Source organism: Phragmites australis, chromosome 2 (assembly GCF_958298935.1).
Source record: "Phragmites australis chromosome 2, lpPhrAust1.1, whole genome shotgun sequence".
NCBI classification, from domain to species: domain Eukaryota; kingdom Viridiplantae; phylum Streptophyta; class Magnoliopsida; order Poales; family Poaceae; genus Phragmites; species Phragmites australis.
This window is the reverse complement of record NC_084922.1, coordinates 4,923,548-4,938,861: the sequence shown is the minus strand read 5'-3', so window position 1 is coordinate 4,938,861 and position 15,314 is coordinate 4,923,548. Positions and strand designations below refer to the sequence as shown.

Here is a 15,314-nt window from a genome sequence, read left to right as displayed (position 1 = left end):
CAGCCTCCAGGTCAGCCAGAGTATGATTAAGAGCTTATTTGGAAGAGTTCCAACTTACAGATCTGAAATTTGTAAGTAAAATAAAATAATTTAAGACTCTATTTCTAGTCATATGAATAAACACGATCTATCTTTAGTTCCGACTTTATAAATTTTTAAAGTTAGAGGTCTGCTATTAAGTTCAAACCATCTGCAATTTATTTTGTGGCAAATGCACCTTGAGAAGTTATAGATTGACCCTTGCACCACAATCTCATTGATTTTTTACCCCTTTTTGCGCTCTTGTTTGAGGTCGTTGCAATGTGGCACTTAGAGTTAAGTTACAGGTCAGATTGAGCAGGACGGACTAATCTAACCAGGATGGAATCAATGGAGGTGGACCCATTGGGCCACACTCCACTTTGCACAGAGCTAAACTGACATGCCCCTGTTGCTGCTTGTATTTGGGAGTTAATTAATCGATCTGTCTGCCTCTTGTACGTGGCCTCCCCGGCAAAAGAATGCGTCAAGACCGTCCGCAGGTTGAGCACGAGGGATGTCACAGGACTTCATCATGCCACGAGGGATCTACAAGATTTTTCTTAATCATATACATAGACACCGTGGTTTGCTAGTATCCCATTTGGCCCCTATCACGAACTCGGATGAATTTTGTTGACCCGAGCAAGGTAGCAAAGCAAGCCGAAACGGCAACGAGGTCACGTCCGCTGCATCTAGAGGCGATGAGTTCCCTGCACTCCAAATTTGACGCCTTCAAATGCACCAAAAGTCCAAAACTACACGATTCTCCCCTCCCAACCCTCCTTGTTCTCACCAATCGAACCCACGGAAGATTCGCCTCCTGTCCCTTACTCCAGTTCTAGGTTCTTGGACTTTGGAGCCGCTCCAAAGTCCAAACCTTCAAAGTCTGATCTTTCCCTTTCCCGCAAAGAGAGAAAAAAAAATCGGTCTTTGCCGATCTCTTTGGGGTTTAGTACCGGCGAGTGGTGACTTGTGCTCGAGAGGCGGCTCCGTGGCTGCAGGAGGCTCGTAATCGGTTCTATGACTTGAGGGGTTGAGGTTTTAGGGCTCAATCGGGTCCCCAAGTGCGTCTGCGGTGAGCTAGATCGGAAAGGAGGCGTCTTGGAGGCAGCTACTGGAATCTACAGCGCTCAATTGGTTCGTTCTCTTGTTGTAATCCTTGCTTGTTTCTTCTTTAGCATTCATGTAGTTTTAATTTGGCTGCCCTTTTTATTTTGACCAGCGATCTTACCTTGCAACTTAAGCTAATTACTGCAGAATCTAATTTCTTGTATGTTCATATTTGCATTTATATTGTAATAGTTCCGTATGTTAGACTTCCTCTCTTCTTTCTGTCATCTAGAAGACATTTATTCTTCGTGGTACAATTCAGATGTTGACTTGGCTGAAGAGACTCTCACGGTCAATTTCTTGTTTATGCATGCTACTAGAAGGCTACCTGAGAGGATTGGAAATTTGGGATTCTCTCTCTAGGAGCGGGGGATGTGAAAGATCTCATTAGTGTGGGAACAATATGTCACACTCCTCTCATGCGTTTTATTAGGTGTCTCTTCTCGTGGGCATTAATTGGGACTGAATTGCAGGTGGGCAGGTACCCATTACTCACAGTGCAAATGGGGGTGAGCGAGTGGCCAAGGATGACAGGAACTCAAGAACAAGTGGAAACAAAGGCGTAAAACACCAAAGGTATCTGTACCAAGGTGTCTCCTACAAGAGACGCGAGAAAGGAGCTTGTTGCTTAAGCTACGGAGAGAAGGGAGGAGAGATGGTGAAGAAGCTGAAGGAACTGTATGGCAAGGATGCACGGGAGTTCTTTAACCAGGTCATGGTGGAGCAGCCCTTGTTGCCCTTCCTGATCCCACTCGGCCTGTTTGTGTGGTTCGTTGAACGATGGGTTGTGCCATTCTCGAACTGGGTTCCCCTCGCTGCTGCCGTTTGGGCAACCATTCAGGTATTTGTTTCAGCTGTGTTGTTTCATCCTAATCTCTTCATGTATTGTGATGGATTTAGCTCAATTTCTTTGGCACCATGCTGAATAGGTAGGAGTAGAGCACCTGAAGCGGGGCTTTGAGATGACAGTTTTTAACTTAGCATGAACAATTGTTCTTTTCCTCATTATGAATTCCTGATCTGCCCTTTGGGTTATGAAGTGCCCATAATTCCGAGGGAAGATTAATATCAAGCAACATTGTTCTTCTGTCCCTGCTCCTTTTTTTAGGAATTGCTTCTGCTCTTGTTATTATAGTTTGCTTTGTCTTCTTACCTTGTCGTATGATATTACAGTATGGGAGGTTTAAAAGGAGGACAGCTGTAGAAGATTTGAACAAAAGATGGAAGCATCTTATACTGAATACAACAGTATGCCTATGCCCCTTCGCTTTTTTTATTGGTTCCTATTCATAGAATCTCAATCGTACTACTTTTATGTCTTCTATAGCCAACCACACCAATAGAGCCTTGTGAGTGGTTGAACAAACTTTTGTTACAAGTTTGGCCCAATTACATGGAACCAAAACTATCAAGAAGGTTTCAATCTACTGTTGAGGTTAGCTTCTGCATCCTTGCTGAATATTTGTTATCTGTAGCTCTTTCTCTGAGGAACCTATTCTCTATAGCTCTTGAGAACTAGAAACTAGTGTGCTAGGACTAACTTACATATTCTTGATTCATGAAAGAGATCATTTGTACTTAGGTTCTGTTTGACATTGAGGTGGATTATTGTGATCTCTTTGTCGTGTGAGTACCTCCCTGGTTTCAGTGAGTTTCCTGGCTAGCCATGATTTGATACTCCCCATGGTCCAGTTTTTATTTATTGTAATCTCGTTTGTAGAACTGCTTTTAGAAATTTAGCGTTTGGCTAACTGCTTTTCTTTTAATCCAAGTTGCAAATGGAGATGCTAATGTGCTTCAAATTACCCAACAAGTTTGAGAGAAACAAGGGTTGTATAACTGACTTTGTCTAAACTTATTTGATTTCCCAAACAAACTGAGGTTTTCTACAACATATTAAAAGAATAAACGCAGCAGCAATGACAGCAAACTGACCCTTAGTAATTTTGTGCTTGAATATAATCTAGCAAATGAACTTTAGAGGTTCTAAAAGTTCTTTACTCCATTTCAGTAGAAGCTAATTGATTGTTACCATTAGAGGGCAGACAAGCTTCTGATTATACTGTTTTGGATAGATGTAGGTGTATTTGATTATTGGAAGTGGATAGGTCCCAAAAAACATAGTCACTAGCATATTCCTTTATTTTATGTATCGAATATTATCGCAATATATGCAGCTGCTATCCTGCATTGCCCAAACACAGCTGACAGAGCTCTTTGATTTTGCAGAGACGTTTAAAGAATCGAAAACCAAAACTAATAGTAAGTTTTTTTGAAAAAATATTTTTCTTGTGTTTCTCTTCTGATTTCAGTACTGATTTTTTGTTTTCCTATCAACAGGATAAAATAGAATTACAGGAATTCTCACTTGGTTCTTGTCCACCTACCTTGGGAGATCAGGGGATGCGCTGGATCACTTCTGGTGACCAGGTTAGTTTGATTCTGTACTCGTGTGCATCTGAAAGTTACACTTGCACATAATTTACTTAATAGGGATAGAGAAGTATTCGGCAGTTTTGTAGTCCTACAAAATTATATAACAGAGGTGAATCTTTGGATGCATACAGTACAATTAATGATGTCTTCATTGATTCTGATTACAGCTTTGTAATATTTATATGTACAAACAAATAGCTAACTCCCCCATGTTGCCTTAGTAGTTTGATATTTCCATCTTCATTGATATTTTGTCCTAAGGAGCTGGAAGTTCTGTATTTTTGTACATACTTTAATGGGGTACGCAATTTAGTAGCTACATCTTCACTGATATTATCTCCTTGTTTTTCTCACAGCAAGTCATGTGCTTGGGATTTGATTGGAATAGCCATGAGATGAGTGTAATGTTTTTGGCGAAATTAGCAAAGCCACTGATTGGCACTTGTCGCATTGTTATCAACAGCATTCACATCAAGGGAGATGTACACCCTTTCCTCTCTCCGTTGTTTCCCTTTTTCCTTAACTTATTGCATCTTGTTTTCGTAGTTTTGAAAACACTTATCTTAATTCTGGAAGCTGAGAGATTCCATCATTGTAAGTAGGTTGAGTTGGCTGACAATGAGCAGCTATGATAAATTGGTCCTGTTGAGCCATTTGCAGTTTTGGGTGGTTGGCATAGGAAACAGTGCTGTAACAACTGGTTTGCATGACACTTCATATTTTGGATATAGCTACTGTGACTGTGTTATTTTACTGAATATTATACATTTTAGGTCTTCTGGGAAAAAATATTATACATTTTAGTATTTTGCTGCAGAACACAAAATTTTGGCTACATAAGTACTTTCATCACTTCAAAGCTTACAACTTTTATGCTTTTGTGCCTGGATTACACTTTATGTACAGGCAGTCTGAAGTTTGAATTGATGATTATTGTTTCAGCCACTCGACTGTGCCAGCTTTTTTATCACCCATACTGCTGGGCCAGATTGAGCTTTTACACTATCTCTGATTCAGATTACATTGTTGCAGCTTCTACTATCACCCATACTTGATGGTGAAGCTATTCTCTATTCTTTTGAATCTACCCCAGAAGTCAGGATTGGGGTAGCATTTGGGAGTGGTGGAAGCCAAGCAATTCCTGGTATGGAGTTGCCAGGTGTCTCGACATGGCTGGTGGGTTTGTGCTGACCATTTAGGATTTAGTTCAAATTGAATCATTCCTGAAAATCGTTCATATCTTGTATTCTCTTAACGTTATGGCAGCCATTGCATAACATAGTTTGGATGCCGTTGGGGCAGTAAAATGCACCCTGAACAGAATACGGTGAGAATCCTACTCACTAAGGAGGACTCAAGCTTGAAGATGGCTAATAGTCTTGAGGAGAGGAGCGAGAGAGAGAAGAGAGTCTGTGCGATATGGAGGGGGGGAAAATCTCTATCCCCCTGCCTTTGAGGGATTATTTATAGAGAAAAGAGGCATGAGAAATTAACAACTTACCTTTAAGATATTATGTTACAATCATATGCAGAGGGATATTTAAGATATTTCACCCCTTTACATATGACGTGACGGCTGCAATACTATGATTGCTATAATGACGACACAATTCATCGTCTAAATACCTCCAGGCTGGGGCGTTCCCCAACAGTATTCCTTCACCCGCCAATTTCAAGGTCCCGATGGGCGAACGAATGTATATAGAACTAGCTCTAGCCCTTTTGAGGTCGCCATCCCGGATCGTTCCCTGTAGTTGTAACACTAACATCTTTGACAAGGAGTGAAGTGCCACAAAGCTCACCGGGGGAAATGGTTGCGTAGCTCGACGGAGTTGCATCACCCGAAGCGCCAATGCAGTGGGGCTCGACGGTGGCGGGGTTGTTTGGAACTCAGCTGCAAGGGCCGGAGGCGGAGGCGATGGCAAGGTGGAGGGAGATAGTCGCGACTCTTTTAGCGTGTAGCCGTGTCGAGGCTCAATGGAAACAGGGCCGCATGGAGCCTTGCGGCGGTGGCTGTAGGCGTAGTCGATGACGGGGCTGAAGGAAGCAGTCCGCTACCCCCTTAGCGGTAGACGCGGCGAGACTCGACGGAGGTAGGGTTGTTCGGAGCGTCGCAGCGGGAGCAGGAGGTGATGTCGACGGTGAGGTTGAAGAGGGCAGTCTGTGACCCCCTCAGCGGTAGACGCGGCGAGTCTTGACGGAGGCATGGCCGTCCAGAGCGTCGCAGTGGGAGTCGAAGGTGAAGTCGATGGCAAGGTTGAGGGTGGTGGTCCGTGACCCCCTCAGTGGTAGACGCGGCGAGTCTCGACGGAGGCAAGGTTGTTTGGAGCATCGCAGCGGGAGCTGGAGGTGAGGTTGATGGTGAGGCTAAGGAGGCAATCGCGACCCCCTTAGCGGTAGACGCGGCGAGTCTCGACGGAGGCAGGGCCGTCTAGAGCGTCGCAGCGGGAGTCGGAGGTGAAGTTGACGGCGAGGCTGAGGGAGGTAGTCCGCGACTCCCTCGGCGGTAGACGCGACAAGTCTCGATGGAAGCAAGGCCGTCCGAAGCGTCGCAGCGAGAGCCGGAGTCCGCGACCCCCTTAGCGGTAAACACGGGGTCTCGATTCCCCCGTGGCGGTAATCGGAGACTAAGTCGATGGCGAGGCCAAGGGGTTGTCGTGATGATGGTGAAGCCCGGGAGCCAACATATTCTGAGTCCCACTCAAGTTTGTCGGGACCTCGACCCTTGCATTGTTTCTGTAATTGCTTTGAAAATAATGTGTTTCGACAGAGTTAGCAAAATTCTGCAACTTGTGCAAGATCGACCAAGCTTTTGCCTCCCTGACCCCCCGGTGCACCCCCTCGCGCTTGCCGATCGCAAGCGAGCGGAGGGCGTGGCTCGTATCTCATGCGCAGTGTGTACCTTGTGAACCGTCATTCCCCTAACCCCTTCGCGTCTTACAGTCGCGAGCGTGTGGAGGGCACATTTTTATTAGTGCTAACATCGTGGGCTTTAGCTATGGCAGGGAAGCTTCTAACGGAGGAGTCTACGCTCGACGTGATATGACCATCAGAAGGCAATGGATCGATGTCATGATGCGATTCATGGTGTATCACATATGAGATGGTACATATGTGATGGTGCAATTGCATAATGTGGTGCGTGTAGCACGATCGCATGTTATGTTGCAAGATGGTGCACATATGTGATGTATATGGCATGATGTACATATCATGATGCATGACATGATGAGTCATGCATCGTGCACAACGGTACCGAGGCTATACCTTCGAGGTGCCAAAGGGTTTGGATCTCGACGGTACCGAGGCTATGCCTACGAGGTGTCGGAGGGTTTGGACCTCGTCGTACCGAGGCTATGCCTTCGAGGTCCCAGAGGGTTTGTACCTCGACACTACCAAGGCTATGCCTACGAGGTGCCGGAGGCTTTGGACCTTGACGGTACTGAGGCTATACCTTCAGGTGCGGAGGGTTTGGACCTCGACGCGGTCGAGGCTATGCCTTCGAGGTGCGGAGAGTTTTCATACCTCTGAGGAGCGGTGGGTTTTTATACCTCGATGCGATCGAGGTAATGCCTTCGAGGTGTGGAGGGTTTTCATACCTCCGAGGAGCGGAGGGTTTTGACCTCGATGGTACCGAGGCTATGCTTTCGAGGTGCCGGAGGGTTTGGATTGCCATGTACTGTGTGGCACACTTTGAATAAGGATATATCTTAAGTTTTGTTGTACATTGTTGAACAAAGATTAGCTAATTGCAATGGAGAATATCACTAATTCGGACGGCTAATCTCAGCATATGCTAAAACTAAGTACTTTAGTAAGCAATGTAAATGTCGAAAGTAAACAGCAGCGTCGATCTTGAGACGACAGCGGTGGGGCGTACCTGATGGTCGGCGGGAGCTCAGACGCGCTAACTTGGGCGTGTACGACCAAAGGCCTACCAGGTCGGAAGGGCTAGTGCACACGCCTGGAGGGGCTCCACCTGTTGGGTTCATGCGAAGCTGGATCTTAACCACTCTTTGCTCCAAGGCCCACTCAATGTAGTGCTTCCTGCGCATGGAAAACAGAGGAAGCTGTACGTGCATGCATGCACATTACAGAAAGCAAGAGCCACATGCATGCATTAGGCTACCATCCATTCTTTTTCCAAGTCAGCGTGCACGGGTGTGTCAGGAGCGCAAAGAGAAAGAAGCCCGGTGTATACTGGATGATGGATGGATGGCTATGCAAGGTGAATGATGATATGTACATAGGTGTGTTAGTACTAATAAGCCAAAACAATACCCGCTCTGATGAAGAAAAGAAAGGAACCATTATGCAGTCAATTTACAAAGCAAGTGATCCTAGATTTGTTTCCACGCGTCTACTCTATAAGTCTTATAACACGGTGTACCAAAGTAGCTAGCAAGAGGTACGAGATTTTTGTTAGTAGCAACATGCTTCTTCTTGTTTCCCTTTTAGGGAAATCTGAACAAACCTCAGATCGGCCCTGAAAAACAAAGGCATGTTGGTGTTCAAATTAGGTACAACAAAAGGCGACCCTGTTGTTTCTATGTCGCAAACCATGGCTAGTTCGGTGGACCTAAAAACCTGCCGTCTAAGGGGGAACACACATCTGATAATAAAAGTCCGTTTGACAATAATCACGCACATTTGCCAGACATCTACATAGAATCGGCGGTTGAGAACTACAACGCTGCAGGGCTATCGTGACACGCGACTGGAGCCAGGGCTTGACAACACGTGGCCGGAGTACAGGATTTCAATGGCGCATAGCGGTGGCCCAACGCTTTGATAGCACGTGGCCCGAGCTCAAGCACGTATGGTATGCGATATGGAGAGAGGGCTGGCTGAACCCGGACGGCATGAAAGCACACAACGGCGAGGAGCGTAGCGACTCCACGCTGACAACCCGTACGAGGCACAACGACAATATACGGGCAAGAGCATCACAATCACACCGACGATTGTGCTAGCAAGAACGCAACGGCACACGAGTAGCGAAAGCAGAGACGCGCGACGGCTAGGCCTGAGGGGGCACCATGGCTGACAAGGGTTGTTGCCCTGTATGGTAGGGTCCCGGCACAGTCAAGCCTCCGGTTGGACCTCATGATGCGCGAGTGGTAATCGGCAGGGCACCGGCATGGGCGCAGTCCACCAGCCGGTTGCAGAGTGGTCCTCCGGTGGCAGGGCGTGCAAGGCCTCTAGATGCAGAGCGAAGGGAGGCCTCTGGCTGCAGGGGGCCCTGACTGCGGGTGCGCGGAGGGGGTCGTCTGGCCACTGAGCGTAGGTGCCTCCGGTGGCGACGGAGAAGGGCTCCGGCTGCGGAGCGGAGGTGCCTCCGGAGCCGACGGAGGCGGGCTTTAGTCATGGAGCGGAGGTGCCTTCGGAGCTGACAGAGACGGGCTCTGGCCAATGGAGTGGAGGTGCCTCCGGAGCCGGGCTCCACAGTGGGCTTTTGACCCTCCGCTAGCCACAGAGCCAGGATCATGGAGGGAGCTTCAGTCGTGATTAGCCGATCACACCTCTGAACTTCGGAGCGAGTTGCTGCATGAAAAGGTTAGCAGTAGGGTGGTAACACGTACGAAATATCTAGCACTGATACACATTTTCTATTGTTACCTTTCACATCGATGTGTGACAGTCCCAAGCGGGCTTTTATGGGGGCATGACACCTGACACAGCATGGAGGGTTTTAAGGGGTGCCATGTCCGAGCTGCAATCCTCTTTCCCATATTGACTTTAGTATGCAGCCTCTTAAAAAAGGGGTGGCTAGCAGGAAATCACCTTGAGATATTTTACCTTTTTAAAAGGAGTGGCTAGTAGGTGAATTAACTCCTACGACATGATCCAGCTAGTGAGCTACCCACGACCGAAAGAAGTAAAATTGATTGTTGCAACTTAGCAAAAGTTGTAAGAGCGTGTAAGTAAATACACTATTATCCCTTGCACCCAATAAAAAAGCACCCTAACAATATGGTCTAACCACGTGAGGACTCTAGTTAAAAACTGCGACGTCATGCCCTGTTGTGGATCGTGCATGCGTTAAGAGCCCACATCGAGTGCATGTCAGGTGACTTGATTGCCGCGGTTTGCGGCCCACACAACGTCATGTCGCAATAAATGAGAAGGTGCTCTAGGTGTGCACGCCCTGTGACCCCGAAAACGTGTGGATCGCACTAGGGATGCAGACTATGGTAGACTCTATACTAAGAAATACTCACTAGCTTTTGGAAAGCTAGCAGGAGTACTTGCTGGTCCATTTGACTACCAGCTGATACTAGTAATAAATAAGGGTACATCTAACTATTGCACAATAAATGGGCGCTTACTCTTACCTCGTGCGCGGAGGCTTGCATAGATTTTACATCCTTGTTCGCCTTCACACGGGATTGCCTCTGGATTCGGAGGCGCTCCACCCCGGGGCCGCAAACATGCCTTGCGACTTCAGTGAGGGCGGCTGCGACCCTTGGTGCGGCGGTGCGCTGCCCACGCGACGCTCCGCGTGTTAAGCTGGTGACAACCAACCCGCGTGCTTGTGGTGACGCGGCGGCCATCTCCCCCACACGCATCGTTTCGTGCGGTGAGCCAGCAACCGTGACAAGTCCACGTGCCTGCAGCCATGATGGTGCTCCCCATGTGCGCGCTGTACCGTGCGGCAAACCCGCGGCGGTGACGACGAGCTCGCGGAGGGTTGCTGCCATCCTGCGCGCGAAGGTGAGGGTGCACTCAGGACTCCTGTTTGCGAAGATTCTTCTTGCTCCTCTCCTTCCTAACAGAGGTTTAGGTGAGGGTGCACTCAGGACTCCGGTTCGCGAAGATTCTTCTTGCTCCTCTCCTTCCTAACAGAGGTTTTTGTGCCTCTCCCCACGGACGGTGCCACCGTTAGGGCAGTAAAATACGCCCAGAACAAAATGCGGCGAGAATCCTACTCACTAAGGAGGACTCAAGCTTGAAGATGGCTAATAGCCTTGAGGAGAGGAGCGAGAGAGAGAAGAGAGAGTTTGTGCGATATAGAGGGGAAAAAATCTCTATGCCCCCTGCCTTTGAGGGATTATTTATAGAGAAAAGGGGCAGGAAAAATTACTACGTGCCCCTAAGATATTACGTTACAATCATACTCATAGAGGGATATTTAGAGGCATTTCACCCTTTTACATAGATGTGGTGGCCGATACTATGATCGCTATAGTGACGTCATAATGCATCATCTAAATACTTCCAGGCTGGGGCGTTCCCCTAACAGATGCCAAATCTAATGATATCTAATGCATAATTCATGAACTGTTCAGGTAAAGCTTTTGACTGAAACCATAGTGAAGACAATGGTTGAACCTCGTCGCCTATGTTTTTCTTTGCCATCAGTAGATTTAGGGAAACGAGCAGTTGGAGGTGTTCTTTCAGTTACTGTTGTTTCAGCTAGTAACCTTGGTAAAAGGAGCACAGCTATTGAGTTAGGGAACCACCAAAGCTCAAGTGGAGGAACCATGTCTGGAATTGCTGATAACAAGGTATCACAGACATTTGTTGAGCTAGAAGTTGGCAGTTTGATGAGAAAAACAAGTACCTGTAAGGGTCCAAATCCTACATGGAACAGCACATTTAACATGGTACTGCATGGAGAGACAGGTGTTGTCAAGTTTCTTCTGTATGAATTGGATTCTGGTGGTGTCAAATTTAATTACTTGACAGGATGTGAGATAAAGGTATGCTAGAGATAAAGCTATCTATTTTTGTTGTAGTGAATTTTCACATACTCTTGTGACAATTGTGGTTCTTCCCACATATCCAAGGACACTCAAGAAAATAATGTAAACAGGTCAAGTATGTTCATGATGGTTCAACAATGTTTTGGGCTATAGGGCATAACTCTGGCGTCGTCGCAAAACATACTGAGCATTGCGGACAAGAAGTTGGAATGGTTGTTCCATTTGAGGGTATTCAGGGCGAGGTACCTTGCCTTTTGATTTACATTTCTACTTTAGTTTTTAGACCTGATACAAGACTGTAATGCATGAATGCCCTATCTTAGGAATTCAATATCATATGCTTGCTAGTTTTCTTAAGTTATCACCATGCCTGTCTGGTCTGCCATTATGCCATATGTTTGTAGGAGGTTATCATCAGTATATGTTGTGAAGCAAGACACATGAGGACACCTCTGTAACATTTATAATTGTAAACTTCTAATGCTCCCATAGTTCTACGTTTAATTTTCTGTTAAACTTCTGGACTTTATGGTTGGAATATTTGATAGATTATTCGAAAAATGCAGTTCTGCTGATTGTTGATTTTACTAGCACTTTTGGAAGTGAGAAAGAACGTTAAAGCGTTAGGGAGAAGGTCAACAATTTTTAAAGAACCTGTGGAAGTAACAAAATTTCCATTCAATTGGATTTGAGAAGCTCTGTAGACAATTTCTTAGAAAGGGCAGAATAATCAGGTGCCATTTTTATGATAGTATTGCAATATATTATATAACACCATTATTAATCCTTCTGATCTCCAAGTTATTGATATTAGTAGCGATCATACTATTACCTTCTAGAATGGTGACTTTCAGAACTTCAAAAAAGTTGCATCCCCATATATTGATCTGCTTAAGTTGTTACATGATCTCTTCTTTTGTGAACTTGTATTCAGTTATCGTCTTAAATCTTAATCCTTGATGTACAGAAGCAAATTAATTAGAGCATTTGTGGTGTGCACTACATACAGTTTCATGAGATTAGATCCTGATGGTAACACCAAATGAAATCAAACTGGCATAACAATTGGAAATAAGATCTACGGATTCTTAAATAAGAAAGCAAGCTATGCCATTTCTTACCTTGTTTTTCTCCTCTTGTTCTGGCTTAATTTTGTTATATAAATGATGGTGTGGAACTGTTCTAAACGCTTTTGTTTGCAGTTAACTGTTAGCCTTGTGCTAAAAGAATGGCAGTTCTCTGATGGGTCGGTTACATTGAGCAATTCTCCGAGCAATGGACTTCAATCCCCACTTGATGGATCACCAAGGTCTCAGTCCAGAACAGGAAGGAAGCTTAGGGTCAAAGTAGTTGAGGGTAGGGCCCTCACAGCGAATAGTAGATCTGCAAAATGTGATCCTTATGTGAAACTTCATTACGGAAAGGTTAGGTTCTCCCTTGCTCAAGTTAAGTTTCACTAAATATTCAGTTAAGACAATTTCAAATGCTAACATATTTTACTGTTAGGCTATATACCGAACGAAAACGCTATCCCATACAGTTCGACCAGTTTGGAATGACAAGTTTGAGTTCGATGAGATTGTTGGTGGTGAATATCTAAAGATCAAATGCTACAGTGCAGATATATTTGGTGATGAAAGCATTGGTAGTGCAAGAGTTAATTTAGAGGGACTCTTAGATGGTGCTAGCCGTGATGTCTGGGTCCCACTTGAAAAAGTAAATTCGGGAGAGATCAGGCTTGAAATAGAGCCAATAAAGAATGATCACAACAATAGCATGCAGGTATGTGCTTTCCTCTTAAGCATTCACTACTAGCGTTTTAAGAGGGTACACATTAGACTAGAAATTTGGATCTTTGAAGTTTCCAGCAAAACTAGTTCATTGATAATCGCACAAGCCTTCATTAGTAGCACTGTTTGCACATCCTTGATTCATCATGTACAGGCACTTATATATAATTGGTCATGTCATACCATTTCATCAATTGGTTTCTTGCTTCTGAAATACTGATTGTCCTTCCTTTTTGCAGAGCTCAAGTAGTATAGTTGAATCTGGTTGGATTGAGCTAGTTATAATTGAAGCCAGAGATCTTGTTGCTGCCGATCTGAGAGGCACTAGTGATCCTTATGTCAGGGTGCAATATGGGAACAGGAAGAAACGAACCAAGGTTTGATGACACCACTTACCATGTTTGCAATATTATTTCTTATCTGCATTAGTAGCAGATTAGTAGCAGCCAACATTTGTAGCTAGCATAATGGAAGAGCTTCCTTAGTAATGTGAGGAGGCTTGTTACTTTTTAGTGTACACTCTCCCAGCTATAGTTTTGCCATTTTTTTGTAGTTTGGCACATCCGAGTTCAGAAAGAATTATGGCCACCTGGCCATCCTGTTTCTCGTTGATGCTATGTATGGAAAAGTAGCACCTCATTCAAGCTGTCTCGTTCTTTCTGTGCAGGTCATTTACAAAACACTCTCCCCGCAGTGGAACCAGACATTTGAGTTCCCAGAAACTGGAGAACCCCTGACTTTGCATGTCAAGGACCACAACGCGGTCCTTCCAACCGCTAGTATTGGCCATTGCACTGTCGAATACAGCATGCTCTCTCGAAATCAATCTGCCAAGAAATGGATACCGCTCCAAGGAGTAAGAAGCGGAGAAATCTATGTAAAAATTGCACGAAGAGTTCCCGACTTGCAAAAGAAAACCACGCTAGGGACAGATGCATCTGGCGAAGGACACAAGATATCAACACAGGTGCGAAGCTTGGTTCATTTGAATGTCTCGGTGCTTACTGCTTATTTGTATCACAACCATGTCGGTCTTCTCTTTGATATTTATTCGTATGGTGTGACGAAGACGCTGTGATTTTTCAACAGATGAGAGACAGCTTGAAGAAATTTACAGGCTTGATTGATGAGGGCGGTGACCCAGAGGCCCTGTCGTTAGCCGTGACAGAGATGGAAGGGATCCAGGGCGAGCAGGAACTGTACATAGATCAGCTCGAGCGGGAGAAGGCAATGCTTTTGCACAAAACTCATGAGCTTGGTTCTGAAATCATTAGAACGTCATCTGGCCCTCCAAAGACGCCATACTAGTTAGACCAACAAATGTACTCCACTGAACACGATAGTATCCGCAAATCGCAACTATATTTATGGGCAAAGACCTGATCCTACATAGATCTATATATACTTCTACAGATACCAGTGAGCGGTAACTTGTAAGTAGCCAGATGGGTAGATAACCTTAGGTGCATTTGTAATGGAAAAGAGAACATATAAGTTGATTATTTGATTTTTGAGCAAACCAAGAAATCAATGACAAATACATCACTTCTTTAACTACATTATCACCAACCCCAAGGTATTGCAATGATGCAAAATGCAATTATGTTTGTCATGAACACCAAGAGCGGGACATAATCTAATCTTTTATGCAAACTCCATTGTATTACCACTAATTGGAACAACCTGATCTTTTCTCCATATGCATGCATATGCAATGATTTGGATGCAACATGATGCACCATTAAACCACAAACCACACTATTATTTAGGGATGTAGGTGGGTATCTAATGGTTAGTTTTAGGTTATTACTTAGTCTATTTTTTTCTTTAATTTAATTAGGTGACAGTGAATCTCTAGTTCATTTTTTTTGAGTTTTGAGTTGATCTAATGGCAAAAAAATATATAAAACTTACATCCCTGCTATTATGCTGTAATCACACCATTAAGCCATAACTGCACACCACACCATTATTCCAGCACACGATTATGCCGTAATCACACCACTAAGTGGTAACCGCACACCACATAAACAATGAGTAATGACAGGCATACTGATTGCCGCTCAATCTGCAATGGAGGCACACTAGAGAATTCAACAAGGCAAAGACACCATGATAATCCACGCCATGAAAAATACAACACCTCATAGTACAAATACAAAGCACGATATACCATAGTTTATGATGAGCATTCACATTCAGGTTAAACTTGGAGGTTGTGATGCCACCCATTTTAATTGTAAAAACATGC

The 15,314-nt window shown here is 44.9% G+C and overlaps 1 protein-coding gene across 6 annotated transcripts; it reads left to right on the top strand.

Moving 5' to 3' along the window:
• The first annotated feature begins 614 nt into the window (after positions 1 to 614).
• On the top strand, positions 615 to 14,620 carry LOC133895702 (synaptotagmin-4-like). Of its 6 annotated transcripts, none has more exons than XM_062336222.1 (16): positions 615 to 1,158; positions 1,455 to 1,523; positions 1,613 to 1,972; positions 2,305 to 2,379; positions 2,459 to 2,566; positions 3,361 to 3,393; positions 3,472 to 3,561; positions 3,924 to 4,049; positions 4,600 to 4,743; positions 10,857 to 11,270; positions 11,384 to 11,515; positions 12,476 to 12,697; positions 12,780 to 13,055; positions 13,303 to 13,440; positions 13,731 to 14,030; positions 14,153 to 14,620. In XM_062336222.1, exons 3-16 carry the CDS (start codon positions 1,787 to 1,789, stop codon positions 14,369 to 14,371), a joined length of 2,463 nt encoding a protein of 820 aa, XP_062192206.1. In that variant the 5' UTR covers positions 615 to 1,158; positions 1,455 to 1,523; positions 1,613 to 1,786; the 3' UTR covers positions 14,372 to 14,620. The 6 variants fall into 6 exon arrangements, with proteins under 6 accessions (XP_062192206.1, XP_062192191.1, XP_062192199.1 ...); XM_062336207.1 differs by having other exon boundaries at positions 1,605 to 1,972; XM_062336215.1 differs by having other exon boundaries at positions 1,452 to 1,523.
• The last annotated feature ends 694 nt before the right edge of the window (positions 14,621 to 15,314 follow it).